General features: G+C 42.2%; 1 protein-coding gene across 1 annotated transcript in view; it reads left to right on the top strand.

Moving 5' to 3' along the window:
* LOC311503797 (disco-interacting protein 2 homolog C-like) overlaps positions 1 to 17,270 on the top strand; it is a 54,259-nt gene that overhangs the window by 7,842 nt on the left and 29,147 nt on the right. The window contains exons 2-9 of the mRNA XM_084566671.1: positions 8,751 to 8,822; positions 9,417 to 9,521; positions 11,025 to 11,150; positions 13,284 to 13,563; positions 13,930 to 14,102; positions 15,258 to 15,404; positions 15,888 to 16,007; positions 16,925 to 17,122. Of these exons, the coding sequence (XP_084422797.1) occupies positions 8,751 to 8,822; positions 9,417 to 9,521; positions 11,025 to 11,150; positions 13,284 to 13,563; positions 13,930 to 14,102; positions 15,258 to 15,404; positions 15,888 to 16,007; positions 16,925 to 17,122 (1,221 nt within the window). The remainder of the gene's footprint in view (positions 1 to 8,750; positions 8,823 to 9,416; positions 9,522 to 11,024; positions 11,151 to 13,283; positions 13,564 to 13,929; positions 14,103 to 15,257; positions 15,405 to 15,887; positions 16,008 to 16,924; positions 17,123 to 17,270) is intronic.

Below are 17,270 nucleotides of genomic sequence, written 5' to 3' on the forward strand. Positions count from 1 at the left end.
ACTGTGTTTCTTGCCCTAATAATGTTACAAATAATATAAAACATGCTGGGAACGCATATTTGAATGATATCGATACATTACTTGGGCAAAAACAACAACAACAAAAAACAGCTATTTCCCGGGATTCCCGGGAAATGGGTCGTCTTTTCCCGGGATCTGATTCATCTAATTTTCGGGAAAAATATTAAACCCTAGTCTGGACCAAAAAAGTTGCACTTGAACTCACCACGAAGACTACTGCCAACGGCCAGCTGGTACATAAGGTCTGCACCTGAAAGGAAATACCTCTTCATACCAGCAGGTGGCAGTGGTCTGTATTCAGAATTCAAAAAGGTGAAATGGGAAGAGCCCTAGCTGTGAGGCTAGGAAGCTAGTAAGAGCTACAAACTGCCGTACAGAGCTGACGTCAGTCACGACGATCAGTTGGTCTACAGTTTCATTCTACATGATCATGTCGTCGGGAAAATATTTGTGGATTTGAATGAATGAAGAAATTCCCTCAGCATGTCCTTTGAACTTAGCCATTTTGTTTGCCGCCATCACTTCCTGTTTCGCTTCTTGTGCTCTGGTTCTCTAAGCTGGTCGGCCAATCAGAGTGATCTCCCTGACCCATTCAACATGCTGAATCTGATGAACAGCTCTGGACATGGGTCCAACTCGGTTCACTGCGAGGGGCGACAGCCGAAGCTTTAGGGCAGTGAAAACATCACTCGTCTGATATTTGTGCTCAGAAATTAAACATTCAAAGTGATGATGATGACGTTAACAAGCTCAGGAGTTTTCTGTGTTTGTGTTTCTGTCTGGATCTGTCAGTTTAACCTTTTAATTAGTTCATAGTGAGGAGTGGGCGAGACGGAGAGAGAGAGAGGTGTCACCAGTGCTGAAACAGTGAATAGATTAAACCTTCAGCCGAAACTAGAGTGTAACCATCATTAGTGAACATTTAGTGTCATTTATTGAGTGAGAACACCAAACAGTGGTTCTTTTTGGCTGTGCTGAACATAATCATAAATGTCAAACTGTTTTGAATGCAGAATATGTAAAAGGTGCAATGGGTTTAAAGAAAAGAAGCAAAACATTTCTGCAGATTTAACATTAACGGAAAAACGAGCAGCTTTGAAGAGATCGTTTCAGGCTGTGGCTACAGAAAAGTGTTAGTCAGTATTTCTTTGATAATTAGAGGCATTTATCAGTAGAAGAGCTGCAACAGTTTGACAGAAAATAGAACCTATGACAAGTCTGATGGTTGATACATCATACAAATGCCATATATTTGCCTTTTTTCTCAGTCCAGTATTATACTGTATTTCCACTACTGGCATCTTAACCTACTGCTCCGACATGACCTGGAAAACCCTGACAAGCCTGGTTTTCTGTTTTTCTGCCGTTGTGGACGTGACACTTGGCTGCTATTGCAACTGTGTGCATATGTACTGTGTGTGTGTGTGTGTGTGTGTGTGTGTGTGTGTCCATGTGGCCCTTGCTCTACTGCGGACATGAGTTGTAGAGCCGGAGGACGCTCTGCAGTCCACACGGGTCCCTGCATGTGAGTGTGACAGCCCAAGGTCCCCAAAGCATGACGCATGCTTTAGTCTTTCAGTGTGTGTTTCTGTCAGCGTGTGTGTTCGTCTGCTGGATGTAGATTTGGTTACCATGGTGGCTTTGTGGGTGGACCGGCTGTTTATGATGAAGTGATAAGACGGAGAGTGAGAGGTCAAATAGCAACTGGATGTTAAAGAAACATGGCTTTAGACAGGCACCTTTCAGTCTATCAGTTCTGATTAAGGGCTGTGTCACACCAAGCTCGATTGTCGATGCCCGTGTCGGGCCGTTGGTGAGCATCCGTGGTCCTAGTTGTGACAGTGTCTAATGCACAGTTTATAGTACCGTGGCACATTGACGCCATGGCTATTTTTAAAAATAAGTACAGTGTATAATCTAACATTTCGTTGTAACCGGTGGAGGTAGAGCAGAGCGCAGTATTAATAAAACGAAACGTGAGTGAGTCTGGCAGAAGTGAGGGCAGGCCATCGACATCGCTGCTCCGCGTGGCTCCACTGTCTGACCGTGCTGCGCAGACTCTGGCTCCAAACTCGCAAGATGGCGCCACCCGTATCCCCGGGAAAATAGCGTCAGTTTGGCCAAAGCAAGGAAGCGGGGACATGTCGTCCATTTTTATACAGTCTATGGTGTGAATGCTTTCGACTAAGTAACTCCCTACACCGTGGCTATGCACTTAATGTTCTGCAGTACTCTAAATTAAGCTTAATAGTGTCTCTTCCTGTTTCTGAATGATGAATTCAGACTACCTGCTGGTATGAAGAGTTATTATCCTCTCTGGGACAGAATGTATATATTAGCTGGCCATTGGCTCTAGTCTTTGCATTGTATTCAAGTGCAACTTTTTGGTCCAGATTCTGGAAACATGTGGCGAATCAGCCTTCAGTGCCTGTAGTTCTTTGATGACGGTTTGCTGTGTCCGGGCTTTAAGTCGGTGTCTGTTTGATCAGAGAATCAATAAATACAACCACCAGGCTGGTCTTCAGAGGTTTTTATCCTTGAGCTACTGAACATTTCAGTGTAGAAGAGGCAGAAGTAAGCAAGGAAATGGACTACAATGAAAAGCAGCATAATAAAACTGATTAGGCATTTATTAATATGCATTCTTGTTGATACTTGTGTTCTTGTGAAACATCATCAGTTGCTGCACAAGTATTGTTTTAGTGCACAGTACCATCTGACCAAGAATAGTCTAAATACCCCAGTGTATACTGCCCTGCCCATTTTATCAAGGATGCATTGGGAAGTAAGTTTTGTGGACTTCGTACAGCCAGGTATCCCAGAACGCATTCGTGGGCATCATCAAGTACACAGCTCTTCCAGTTACAGAATGAGCCTCCCATCCTCCTGAGTTGATACTTCAGAATCAAACTTGTCCAGTTCAAACTGGCAATGCTAGGTATGCTAATCCTGAGTTTGCATGCTTGGTATTGACAAACAGACATTGGTTTGAGTTAGAGGTGCAGATACTTCTGGGTAATGTAGGAAATGACTACTGGTGCAGAAGTGAAACTGAGGCAAGATGTGTCATTAAAAGTGTTGACAGTTAGTGGTTAGATAGTCTTTCTGATGTGGAGCAGACATCTGTAACTCTTAAATACTGCAGATAATCCTCTTATGGTGAACAACAACTAACATCCAGAACAAACTTGTTCCAGTTTCTCAGTTGTGAATATTCCATTATTTTGTGGTTTTCTGACTGTTGGTTGAACTAAAGCTAAAACTGAAACTATAATATGATTAAATCATTGGGTCCTTGATTTAATAATACCAAACAACCCATCTCCACCAACTGGTGAAGATCGTCTGCTTTTCTTTGTCTTTTCTGAAACCATTTGACAGTATTTTGATTTTGGACCGTTGGTTGGATAAAATAGGAAACATGCACATATTTTGTGATGGTATATGGATCAGATGAAAATAATCATCTTTGATTGTTTTCGTGATTAACTTGCAACTTCGGGCTTTCAAATTCTGGTCGTTTTATTGGTGAAATTTGGTGGGAAATTATCAGAGAGTGGAAGTCATCTATGTCTCTGATTAGTGGTGAACCTGACAATATGACTTTTCAGGGATATTATATATTTATTTATTTTTTGTGGTGCTGAAAGCTCAGACCTTTTGGCTACACAAAAACTCCCAATCTGCAGTCAGCCGCTATCGATCGTCTCTCGGCTGTGTGGCATTAAAACAGCCAAGTGTCACGGAGCACAGAGGAGAGGGAACGACGAGAAGGAGGAAAGTAATTAGGCTGCCGATACAGGCTGCTATCACACACACAAACATATGCACTCACCCTGGCAGGTATCATTAGCCCACTTCTCACATCTGACGCTCCAAATCCAAGATGGCCGTCTCAGGCCTTCTCCAGGAGAACCGTTGCTAGGCAACTCCCTCCCTACTCTGCTGCGCTGCAAGTGGAAGATGGCGTCTCCCCATGGACCGTGCGTCTGAGAGTGTGTGTGTGTGTGAAAGAGAGAGAGGGAGAAGAAGGAATGTTGTTATGCTGCGGTTGATCTGAGAGAAGGCCTCATTCAGATCTAACACACATACAGTACACACGCAGTACACACACACTACACACACACACACACAGATGAGCAGATTGGACCCAGATGTTCTGGCCATTCTCCACGGTGAGACTGCGAAATGCACGCGCTTTTCTTTTTGGATCTATCTATCTATCTATCTATCTATCTATTTATATCTGTCTATCTGTCTTTTCTTTCCAGCCATATTTCATTCAGTGTCACACACTCTGGAGCTTTTGTGTTTTGTACCTTCATTTTGAACAAAAAAAATACAAAGTGGGAATTGGGCTGTTATCGAGAGTGTGCTTGACAGATTTGTGGTCCAGAGATTTCTCCAGGAATACAATACGTGTAATCTGACCCATTTGGAAATTTGTCTGCAGCTACAGTTTGTTTCTACGTAGAGACGCACAACTGCATCTGTGCCCTCTAGCCAAAAACACAACAACAAAAACACAATCTGTGTGCAAACAGCTGAGTTCAAATTGAGTAGCAGGTGTGATAATTTCATTCTTTCAGAGGAAGCAGCAGCTTGAAACAAAGAACAGTAGCAGCAGCAAATCACACTTGTGGAGACTCTTTGCTAGCAGACAACAGCTCAGCTGAAGTCGATCTGAAACCTGATGGATCTCATTCGTGCGTGCCACAGAGCTCAACCGCTGTCTAAACGCTCATCAGTGAGCCACTCTGTGCACCGAGTGATGACTGACGTTTTCCTTCATCTACATGAACACACTCTAGTTTGTTTTCACTCAGATAAACCATCCAGCTGCAGGTTGTTCTCACAGGAGCTGTGGATTAATCCGCTGCTGAAAATAGTGCCCCCTAGATGCACTTTTCTTCTCGTTTGGCTGTCTCAGGAGTCAACCTTCCTAAAGACTCATTTGCGTATTACTTTCCCTCGTTTCAAGGAGAGTAATGTGGTAATTCATTAATAATTGGTCGACTGGTGTCACTTTAGCGGCGTTTAATTTGGACAAACAAGGAAGTATTAGCACGCATTAGGCCTGCTGTGAGGACAGTAGAATGCTGTGATTGATAGGTGGTCGCCTTGGCAGCGAAGACCCCCCTCAGGGATTGTAATGAGCTTCTCCATGGCCGTCCCTCCACACTGACCTCTGTCTGTCCATCCACTAGTCTCTAGTCTACTGTTGCTACTGAGCTGAGTTCTATGTAAACTGAGACTGTGGCCATGTTCAGACCTTGCATTAACATCCGACTTGGGCAGTCTGATGGCACGTGGCCAGCTTTAAGTACTTGTGTTCACACCTGGTATTAAAATGCGTCTCCACGTACGTCTCCAGCTAGCTCTTCAGATCCGATCTCAGTTTCACGCTATGCAAATAATACGACATAATTTGGGGCGCAGTAGAATATTTTAACAGCGGCTGTATCAGATGGATTTCTGCTGCTGTTTCAGAATCATGAACACAGCGCTGTTTTTTTCATGTCTGCGTCATGACGTGGGCACACACGTTAAGTTATCATTTATTGATCTCCGCCCTGATGGTAGTTTTGCTTGAGACTTGAAACGCTTGGAGCTTCCATACGCACTGTAGTCTCCAGTACTAAATAAATAAAGTCACTGGTGAATCATTTAATACATCCCTTTACTCCACACGGCTCTTTATACATCATGATCACATCAAATATTAACCACATATTGATATGTTTTTTAATGACAGAATTTGTCAGTCAATTTAATTGCATTCATCTTGCTTAGATTTATTTATTATGTCATTAGTTAACAGCTATAAGGACAGAATATTTTAAAAGGCTCATGTTACTCATGAACTGAACTCACTCAGGGTGCTTTTTCCTTTACAGGTGATCATTTATAATAGTGGTTTTGTGTTTTTTTCTGAATGAATGAGGCAAAGCTCTGCTGAGAATGAAATGGAACTGAGAGCATGAGCACCCCTGTTGAGGAGGTGGTGTTTAATATGATTCAGGAGGCATTATGTGTTCACACTATCAAAGGACTGAGGACTAATGCAACCCTGACCCCCTCCAAATGTGGTCAGAGATTGGATCTCTCAATGGCGTCCTCAGTGCATCCTGAGTGTGTTCGCACCTGTACTTTAAGCTGGTAACTTGTGATCAGATTCCCCAGGACGTATGTTAATGCAAGGTCTTATATTTCTGTTCTAAGATTGGTATGAAGAAGCCACATTTGTCTAGCCTAGAATCTAGACGCGCCCCTAGCGGCAGCAAATTACATTTGCTTCCAGGGGCAGTCTAGTTACTCTCCGTTGACTTGAGATTTTGAAAAATCCAAGATGTACCGGGCCAATCACGAGTCGGTGGGCGGGCTTAACATGATGACGACTGACCTGCGACCATGGAGAGCCGAAGTCCCGTCCTCCTACTTCCGGTCCATGGGACCTATCTTTTGAAAAAATATGAACGGGAGTTAATGGAGAGATCATAATTATTTTTTGGTCCCGTTCGAATTGTGGCATGAATTTCACATATGATGTGTGTGAATTTAAAAGATAATTTTTCACGTCAAGAGATAAATTATTTGACGTAAATAAGCTGAACAACATTAGGTTTTGTATGAGATCGCTTAGTGAACTACATCTCTCGTCTGGAACAATGTACGTAACTAGAGAACTATGGCTGTCTCCTTGTTGAGCTTTACCGTCTTCTTCCAGGACGAAGGCAGAAGCATCAAACGAGGTGAAAATCATTATAAATCGGGTCATGTCGAGAGCTGTAGTCACACGAAGGGAGTTTTGGTCGGGACTTGTAGTTCGTTTAATTACGTATTTTCCATAGCGTTTTACTTAACTATCTTGCGACAAACTGTGACATTCTTGACATGTAAAATCATTTTTTATTCTGAAAAACAATATATGTATAATCCAAGGCACAAGTCGATCGGGACCAGAAAATAATTTATCTTTCGCCATAGACTGCCGTTCATATTTTTTCGAAAGATAGGTCCCATGGAGGCAATCGGAAGGGGCGGGACTTCGGCTCTCCATAAGTTCCGTGAATTACGCGTGAATTCCCCATCCTGCTAGAACTACCAGAGCGATGGCTGCTGCTAGCGAACAACTTTCTTTCGAATCGCCTTTGGCCGCCACTCGGAAAGACTTGAAGTTAAGCTTTTCTCTGAGAAAAGAACTCTCTTTTCCGTCGCTCTGACTACGTCACCTTCTTCGTTGCTCTGAATGGTTGTAGCGCTATCCTATTGCGTGGAGAGGGAGTTTGAAAGACAACCGTTTATCCCACCCCTCCGGTTGAGCCCTGTCTATAGAGAGTGCCCAGACCCTACATTTAATGTGGGTCTGGCTCGTCAGGCTAACATTTGTCCATATAATCTATAAATTATTCACAATATTTTAAAGCTACAGTGTATGTTAACATCTGTTACATTTAAGTGCCAAAAGAGTTCACACAGTCCTGATTAAGCTAATCAGCAGCAACTAAATCTCTGTTTAAATGTTTTCTGTGGCAGCAGTCCTGTGCTTGGGCATTGGTTCATTCTCCATCAACCATAGCTCTGCACACAGTTGGATAGTCCTCCAACCAATCAGAGCCACTGAGTTGTAAACAAATTCAGGTCCACGATGTTCAGTTGACGATGCTGTTACTCTTCAGTAATAATAATTACACTGCTAAAAAGCTAGTGGGCTGCTGTTGAACTTCGTATAATGGTAGCTTAAACTGAGCAGCTCGTGTTGGAGCTGGAACTATGGAGTTTGGACTTAGATCTCAGATGATGTTGGATAAGTTCGGAACATCTGAGACTTTATTGCTTTCATCCCACATCACACAATTGTCAAAGCATAATCACTGGGCTTTTCAGCGTTGTAGCGCCTGATCTAAAGAACTCTTCCAGTGTGTCTTTGTAGTCTCAACACCATAAATCAAATGCACGCTCCTCTACTAGAAAGCTTTCATATCATTGCACTGTTGTTCAAAAGAGAAGGATTTGAAATACCTGTACACACCTGGATAGTCACTGCGTTGATGCATCCATGGAAAATTGTCGCATGCAGTGCTCCCTGATTGACTTGTGAAGGGGCTGTGAGTTTTTTGTCTGAAACATCCTTTTCGGTCATTCAGGTTTTTATTGGAGTGAATGACTCAAATAAAATAGCAAAGATGGCTGAAAAATTTAAAAGCGTAACGGCTTATCTTGTCATGAATAGTGTTGATAGTGTTGAAAAGTGTTGATGTCTTGAAATTACAGTAGAAAGTGGACAAAGCATTGATGTGTTGTACAGCGAGATGAGAACGAAACAAGGAGATGTCTTCCATAACCTTATATTAATGAACAAACACATTATCATATGGCCTTGAAAGACACGTTGAACATGGAAAATCTGTGCAAAGCTCTTACATTGTTCTTGTTTTCTTCATTTCTACCATTATTCATTACCTTATTTTTTTGTGTTGTTGTATTTATGTTTCCATTCTTCTCTTTAATTAACAGTCTAGGCACAGACAATAAAAGACTGGGAGAGACAGATGAGGTTGGGTGACATGAGACCAGACCGGATTCAAATTCGTTAATCGTACAAGAAACGAAACAAAAAAAGAAACAAAACAACTTTCATAAATCCGTTTATTAATTAAATGACCGAAAGCAGCCCCCACAGCCGACGCTGGCTCTCTCACTCTGTATGTATCTCTATCTGTTCACAGGGGACATCACTCAGAAGGGTTATGAGAAGAAGAGGTCCAAGCTGATCAGGGCATATGTTCCACATGCTGGAGGTAATTTAGCAACCTCTGACCCCCTCCACACACCCCCACTCAGTTAAAATGTTCCCATACGACTACTAGAGTATCGACCGGGTATCATGACAAATACAGTCGTGATGATACTGTACTCTTCTATCGATTCAGTGTTCAGCCGCCGCCATTAGTGTTAGGACTCCCTAGAGCTCAGCTTGGGCCTGCTCCTCTGGATCTGTATCTGAACGCGCCTCCACACACACAGGCCTAAATCAAAACACAGACACGCACACATCCATCACACACTCCTTTTATCATTTATCACAGCCACAGGACTAATGGTGATACTGAGGGATGTTCTGCCAGACAGCACGGATACAAATTTTCTATTTTCATTTATTTGTTTATTTATTTATTTATTTTCTACTATTTTATTTTATGAAGTCAGAAAAATCTAATTTTTCTGCAGTGTCAAATCATCTCCATGATTGTTTTTTCCTTTTTTGGCACTCTATCTACTGCTTTTGTCAAACGTGTATGTGCATATGTCTGTACGTGTGTGTGTCTGTATTTATATATATATATGTATGTGTGTGTGTGTGCGTCTGCCTGCTTGTCTGCTTGCCCCTGTAGGTATGGAAGGGCCCATGTCTCACCGGGCCCCGCTTGGGCCTCCCTCTGCCGCCCGATTCCACCGGCGGAGAACGTCCGGCACAAGAGATGAGCGCTACCGATCAGGTACCTAAACAGACTGACCGACCGCTGAAACTTTAATAAATTTTAAAATTTAAAAAAGAGCACTGACAAGTGAAGTGAATACACTCATTATCCTATTATTATGGCACCTGGCAAACAGGTCGAGGCAGTGGGATGCTGTAGGCAATGTTCTGCTGGGAAACCTTAGGTGCCGCCATTCATTGTTGCAGACTATGTACACCCTTTAATGGATGGTATTCCCTGGTGGCCTCTTTCAGCAGGATGATACTTCCTGCCACAAATCAAAAATGATTTAGGGATGGTCTGAGGAACACAACAATGATTTTGAGTTGTTGACTTAGCCTCCAAATTCCCCAGAACTCAATCCACTCGAGCATCTGTAAGATGTGTTCCACAAACAAGTCCATAAAGGCCCTGCCTCTCAACTTGTAGGACTTGCTTGGTCTTGCTAATGTCTTGGTGTCTTGCTCTAGTAAAGTCCATGCCTCGACAGGTAGACCTACATAATATTAGACAAATATTATAAATTTCCAATAAACCTGTTTTTTGAATTCTCTATTGAAGAATTAACGAAGCAATTCAACCATATTAATACAGATCTACTATACTTACCATACTTACAGTGTTTATATTTACAGTGTTTTATGACAAAAAGGTTTCAGATTAAATAGAAATTTAACTTGTTAGCCTTTTGTGTCTTTGGTGTTTTTGCAACAAGCAGCAAGCATTTAACAAATAACAGCACAAAGAAATAAGACTGTAGACTCAGGTGAAGATGAGTGGATAGCCTCTTTTTCAAACACACTGCAGTGGCTTTCTGGATGTTTGCATCATTAAAATGTTCTAGTAGGACTAAATGTTTCCTCCACAGGCTGCACAACAAGCTAATACTGATAAATGACATATGTAAATCTGATTGAGGCAGCATTGTACTTCACTACTAAGACCGTTGCAGACTGGAACATTTCAGTCCTGGTTGACTAGGCAACACCTGCAGTTACTACTGGTTACGGCGAATTCAGTTTAATAGTACAGTCACTGAATTCTGAGGGCAGCGAATCAAACTATTTTAATAAAGGAGGCTGACAATGAAAGGCATTTTTTGTTTTTGGCAGTTTGTGAACAGCAGGGTACGATGAAAGGAGTGGGTTACCTCTCTGAGAAGTTGGAAGTGTGCTGCATGTGGCCTGCAGCCCTTCATATCTAACAGCTCAATGTAGCATCGTCGTCTTCTTAGATTACTCCCTGCCATAAAACTGATCCACCGTCAGAAAATCGCTGTCTTTTAATGTGACGTTGCATTAACATTAACAGAGATCCTTGAACCCAGTGGATATGTTCTGATGATAATTTAGTATGTGGTTTTTATGTCTGGATATGTTTACAGAGATTCAATTAGCAGCAATTTAAACATATTTAAGTATTTAAACATATTTATCTTTTAACTTGGAGCTTTGAGATGAAAAAGAAAGTTTCTCTCTCTTCTTGGCTATGAATGAGACTTTCCGTCTTTCTCTCTGTCAGACGTCCACACTGAGGCGGTGCAGGCCGTGTTGGCGCGACATGTGGAGCGGAAGGTGGCAGTGCCCATGCCCTCCAAAAGACGATCTCTGGTGGTCCAGACCTCCATGGATGCATACACACCTCCAGGTGACGATACACATACAAAAACTCCCACCCACACTTCAAAAGATCATCTTAAGACACGTTGGCAGATTCGATGATCTATTCAGGAGTATATTTAATGTTCAGCTTCTAAATTCATTTTGTCAATTAAAGTAACTGTGCGATTAAAAAAATGCTTAAAAAAGGCACCAACTCTCACACATTGTGGGTATCTTATCTGTTACTAAACCTAAAATGTGACCCCAGAGAGGCCGCCCTGTTCCCAGACAGGATTATGTTGTGGTGCTGCATCTCTGCTTTCTCAGACATTTTGGTTCTGACAGAAACACTCGTCTCACCCGAAACTGCAAATGTGCACATTTCTCGTGGCATGCAAACCCACTGACAGACTTACAGAAAAAACAAACCACAGCCAGCTGTAAAGTTGCGCTCAGTCAGATACTGTAAATGTGATCTGCCACAAAAAAAAAGAAGAAAAGAAAAAAATAGGAAAAATACTGACTGTTAGCCATTTTTCAGTGTTTTTGTGCGTTCTTTAACCATTGGCTGAAATAGGGTGCTGGAGTTGACCTTTACCTCGAGTATGAACATATTAGATTGAACATAATCAGAGTTGATGGCTTAATTTTGGTGTTGATTGAGTTTTAATGAAGGAAATGTAATAACTTTGTTCGCCGGTAATTTGCTTTTTAACCTTTGAAGGAATTTCTTAAGTGAACCTGACATCCCGTGTAACTGAATGCCTGAATGCTGGTTATAGGGCGTTTTTACATCGTTATGAAAAGAATGTTATTTAAATGTTATTTAAAATTATTATTCCTATTTGCACTGTGTTTACTGGGCCTTATATCTGATCCTCAATCTTCACATGATTAACTCTTGTTAAAGAAGTGCTGCCTGAAGCCAGATTTAACTAAATTGTTTGTTGGCTGTTTTACTTGCTGACTAATTTTTGACATTGGAGCTAAAGCTATTCAAAGGTCATAAAGCTTAAGTGGTGAAAAGTATGAATCACAGTCTTAAGGCTTTCTTTGATCCCTGTGATTATGAATATAGATGATTACATCAAAAACCTCACTTCTCAGATCTGTTTATCAGTCTCAGATGTGGAACCTATAAATGGGGAGTCATGCTTGTTATATATTAGCACTGACTGACACTACATAACCGAAAGTATGTGGACTCCCGAGCGTACCACGCACATGGGAACCTGGCAGGCATCCAGGCACAGGAGCATGAGTGAGGTCCAAACGGTCTGGCTCACAGTCGGGGCTCCACTTCATCACAAAGGTGTTGATAAAACTGGGAAAACGATTTCTCTTTTTTAGGACTTGCGAGTTTCTATTTTTAAAATACTTTTTGTCAGAAACAAAGGACAAAATGTTTCAGAACAGAACTATGCGGTTACCTCCACACAAACACATACAAACGAAAGTCCTGAGAGAAAATATTTAGGAAAATATAACGTCTACATGGATTTTAATAACATCCACGGGCTTCTTCTTCGATTTCTTCTGTATCTGCTTAGCTTGGCATAAAGGCTAGAAACAAGGGGAAGCCGCGAGTAAATCAAATCAACGTAACAGCAATTTTAAATGTAACTGTTGAGGCTAAGTTTAAAAGATATCAATTTATCAATTTATAAAATCCTCAGGTTAATTAAATTAAATGAATGCCATTTCCTGCATCTTCTCATTAGAAATATTGCTGCTGTTTAGTATGACTAGTCTCTGCAACGAGATTAGTCCACATGTGAAGAAGATATAAAACGAGACAAAAATCTGGGGAGCATTTTGGATTTAAAAAGTATGACAGGAACTACCAAATCAAAACTGAAATATCTCCAAATGAAAAAACTGTATTAGGAGTATGTGAATCGAAAACGAATCATTTCAGGAAATATTAGCGATAGCCAGCCCTAGTAACTGTTGTGAGGAATGCAGTGGAGGCTTTATGCTAACTTTAGCTAAGCTACGCTAAGCATGCAGGTTGGACCTGAGTCTCATTTAACTCTTGCCAAGTAAATTAAATAGCACTAAAGTGTTGAGTTGTTCCTGTTTTATGAAAGTTTTCTGTTGTGTCTGCTAATTTGTCTTATTGCAATGTTGTGTGTATGTTTGTATTAATGAATAATGGCGGCCTTCTAACTCTCACCAGGCCTGTCCCCACTGTGCTCAGACTCGTCGTCGGGCTCAGAGGAGGAGGCGGGGCCGGGCGACGACATGTCGGGCATGGACCACTGGATGAGCCGCCCTACCCAGTTAGGCCCCGCCCACCTGGGTTCCACCTCCTCCTCCTCCTCGTCCACGCAGAGCGGAGGCAGCGGGAACGCCGGGCGGCTGGCCGACTCGCTGGCACACACGCACATCTCGCACCTGGCACACCTGGCGCACACGCACCTGGGTCAGTCGCACCACCAGCAGAGCCACCTGTCACAGTCGCACCACGGTAAGACTCTCTTTAATATACAGGATCTCTACATAATACAGCAATACTACATTTATCATGGACAACTGTCCTTGTGTGCGTCCTCCAACTGTATATTGTATCACATCTTGTGCTCATACATACTGTAGGTGTCCCACTTTGTTTTTCCCACTAATATCATTAATGCAGCCTTTATTTTGACACCACTAATATAATTTTATTCCGTCCTCTGAGCCTCTCTCATAGACTGTTTTATTTCCACTATCTTCCTTTTCTCAATTCATATTTATAGATTGTTTTGTCTACCGTCATTTGACAGCATTCGTATTCACCTCTAAAAGCCACTGCATTTTCTTGTCATCTTTAACCTTCCAAGTCTGTATATGCAAAACGTCCCTGTAAAGCAGCTGTGCATTGTGCCTCCAGGTATCGGCCACCTGTCTCTGAAGAGGAAGGGAGCTCTGAGCGTAGCGGAGAACGGAGGATCTCTACGGCGATCCTGCGAGTTCGGATCCGACATGCTGTGGCCGCCGCCCCTGGAGTCTGATGGTAGGTGCAGTCAGGAAATAAATGTAAAAAAAAAAAAAAAAACGTACCTGTCCTAGAGCGGAAGAAGTGTCCTCATTAGGCTAAAGTTTCAGCTGGATGCAACTTTCTTCTTACAGCACTCAGTTTGAGTTTTGATCATGCCATGTGGGCTGGCTTATTTTGTGATACTGGGTCTGTAAAATCAGTTTGGATGTGGCTGATTTTATAGACATGATATGATACACCAGTTTTTTATTTATGCAATACACTCAATACAATACTACCAAAATAAGAGCATGGGGAGCAGCAGATGGGGCTGTTTAAATTAACACCATCTACTTAACAAGGTTTAAAACTGCAACGGAAGGAAAACACTCAAAGGTTTTTTAAAATTTACGAGTACAATAAAGGTTTAGATAATTTTTGTGAAGCAGTTGCTGTATCATTTGGTTTTGCCTATAAAATGTCTGAAAATGAGGACAAACATCCAGAGATCAAGTTGATTCCTCTTTTATTTAGCGTAAATGTTTTTGTTCCAGCTTCACAAATGTGAGTATTTGCTGTTTCTTTTTAAATAAATCAGCAAATACACTCACTTGCCATTTTATTATATGCAGTACTGACTGGAGTCTGTTCTGATGTTCAGTTTATGTTGAGAGAGTGTCAGAAAGGTGGTGATTTATTTGGATGGCCATTGTGGAGGATGTAGTTTGTGGTGCTGTTAAACTGGATTGCTGAAGTGTTTTCGTTTATGTAGCCTAGCCCACTGACTAAACTATGTTGGTGTAACACATTAAAATTCTGTAGTACTACAAACTAAACCCCCCAAAATCTAAACAACAGCTCTCTCTGTTATTTTAAGTTGAGGCATTTTTAACAAATACTGAACACCGCAGCCTTCTTGAAAAGATTTAGTGCAGGACCGTTGTATTACAATGCATTCATTACTACCACTACTTTACCTAATGACTGCTTCCTGCGTGTTCCTGGGATGCGGCCCAAACTAATAATGAAACAAAAAGACCATCAAAACGTGTCTAATTGATTGTAGAGACTGTTAGCATGGCACTAGACAAACAGTTCAGCGATAAATGTGAACAATGACTCACCACTGCTCTCTGTCTACGCTTCCCTCTGCTCTCTCTCTCCATCTGTCCGCTTCTCCCTCCGCTGCAGAGAATCACTCGGCCCCCCCGGATGTGACGGGATACTCGTCGGACTCGTCCCACTCCCACACTGAGCGTCACCACATGGCCAACATGGGAACAATTGCCAGGAACACACAGAAGTACGGCAACGCGGAGCGCATGGAGACGGGCGATGGTAAGAGTCATCGCCTCGGCTGGCTGGAACACTGTCACGCCTTTAGACTGCTCCTCTAAATAAAGACGGTCTGGTAAAAATAGCAACTCTTTAATCAGGAAGTGAGCCCAAATTGGTCCACTGCCTCAGAGAAATGGCCAATTATACCGTTTCTGTTGATGTCAATCCCCTGAATGTACAGTTCAGGCTTTGTTTTTTCACCCTTTTGTTTTTCTGGGCAAAGCTGACAGAAGAGCTTTTTCTACCTGCAACTGCTTCACAATCACAGAGTCACAAGAAGATTGTAAGAAAACAATCTATGATCTAAGCAGAGAAATTTTCTTATACAGTGACTTTCTGCTCAGACTAAACGTAATCTAGTCCAATTCTTAGCAAAACCCCTCATAACAGAGGTTTGTATGGGTTATTATTGATAAGACTATCAGGACTGTCTTGCATGCACTTCAGGCCACCACTGTCCTTTCTCACTGGGGTCTTTTGAAGGTGTCCCAGTCAGCAGTCGTGTGTCGGCGAAGATCCAGCAGCTCGTCAACACGCTGAAGCAGCCTCGCAGACCTCCTCTACGCGAGTTCTTTGTCGATGACTTTGATGAGCTTCTTGAGGGTTCGAAACTCTTTATGTCTGATTAATATATCATCTGATTAATGTGATTAATTCATACACACCATTACCTCCAGAGTGGTTTCTTCAGCAGCCTGCGTTGAACAGGCAGAGCTGTGTGTAACTTTACAACAGCTAAACAGCAGCACTGTTAGAGCAGAAAGAGAGCTGAGCAAATCTGACAGCTGGAGCAGAGTGCTTGAACTGGCTCAGTCTGAACTTATCCTTTTATTTGTTTATATTAAGAATGGTGTTACTGGTCAGCTGAAAGGCCACTCGATGGTTTTTGTATAGACAGAGCTCTCACTTTGCTCTGAAAAACATGGAAATGTGTGAAAATTTAGTTAAAACTGTGCAGAAAAGAAATAACTGTCATCCAGAGATCCACATGGAATAAATGACAAGCGCACAAATGTCCTTTCCAAGTTTGAAAGAACTTTAATTGTAGGAAGCTTAAGCCCAGAGATATTTGCATATCATTTCGTGTAATTGCTGTTTGCTCAGCTCTCACCATCTTTTTCATTTCTAGTCGGTATTCTCCTTTTGAAACTAAAGTTTTTTTATGTTGTAAATATCTGTGGTGTGAGCTTAGGGTTGATGTTGCGGTTAAGACCTCCACTTCAGCCCGGATCCATTTTTATGATGCTGGCTTAAGGTTGACTCCTGTAAAATCTTTACTCTTTGCCGCTTAAACTAAATATTAAATGGAGTCAGCTGTCCAGTTACAGATTTTGCACATTCCCCTCGCGCAGTTCATCCCCGTCGATAACAGGTACACCTAATTAATTAGAGCATTTAAGTGTGATTACAGCTTGGTCACAGCTGCAGCAAGTTTTTTCTTCTCTTTGGCCAAATGTTCCCATGTGGTGTCTTCACATCCACACCGTGAAGGTTAACGTTATTTGTGTCTTCTTCTGCAGTCCAACAGCCAGACCCCAATCAGCCAAGGCCAGAGGGAGCTGAGATGATGCCAGTGAGGGGAGAGGCGCTGGGGGTGGTCACCAACTGGCCCCCATCCCTGGAGGCTGCACTGCAACGCTGGGGAACCATCTCCCCTAAAGCCCCCTGCCTCACCAGCCTGGATACAGCAGGGAAACCCCTCTATGTGCTCACATACGGTAAGCAGACGCTTATTTCTTGATTCGTTTGTCTCATTCTTTCGGGTCATTGTCCGCATATAGTAAACACATGACTGTATTTTTTAAAAGTAATCCATTGATGAAACACAGATGCACAGGAAAATAACATCATGCCACAGAAAAAGCC

Source organism: Chelon labrosus (genome assembly GCF_963514085.1).
Source record: "Chelon labrosus genome assembly, chromosome: 18".
In the NCBI taxonomy this organism is placed as follows: Eukaryota; Metazoa; Chordata; class Actinopteri; order Mugiliformes; family Mugilidae; genus Chelon; species Chelon labrosus.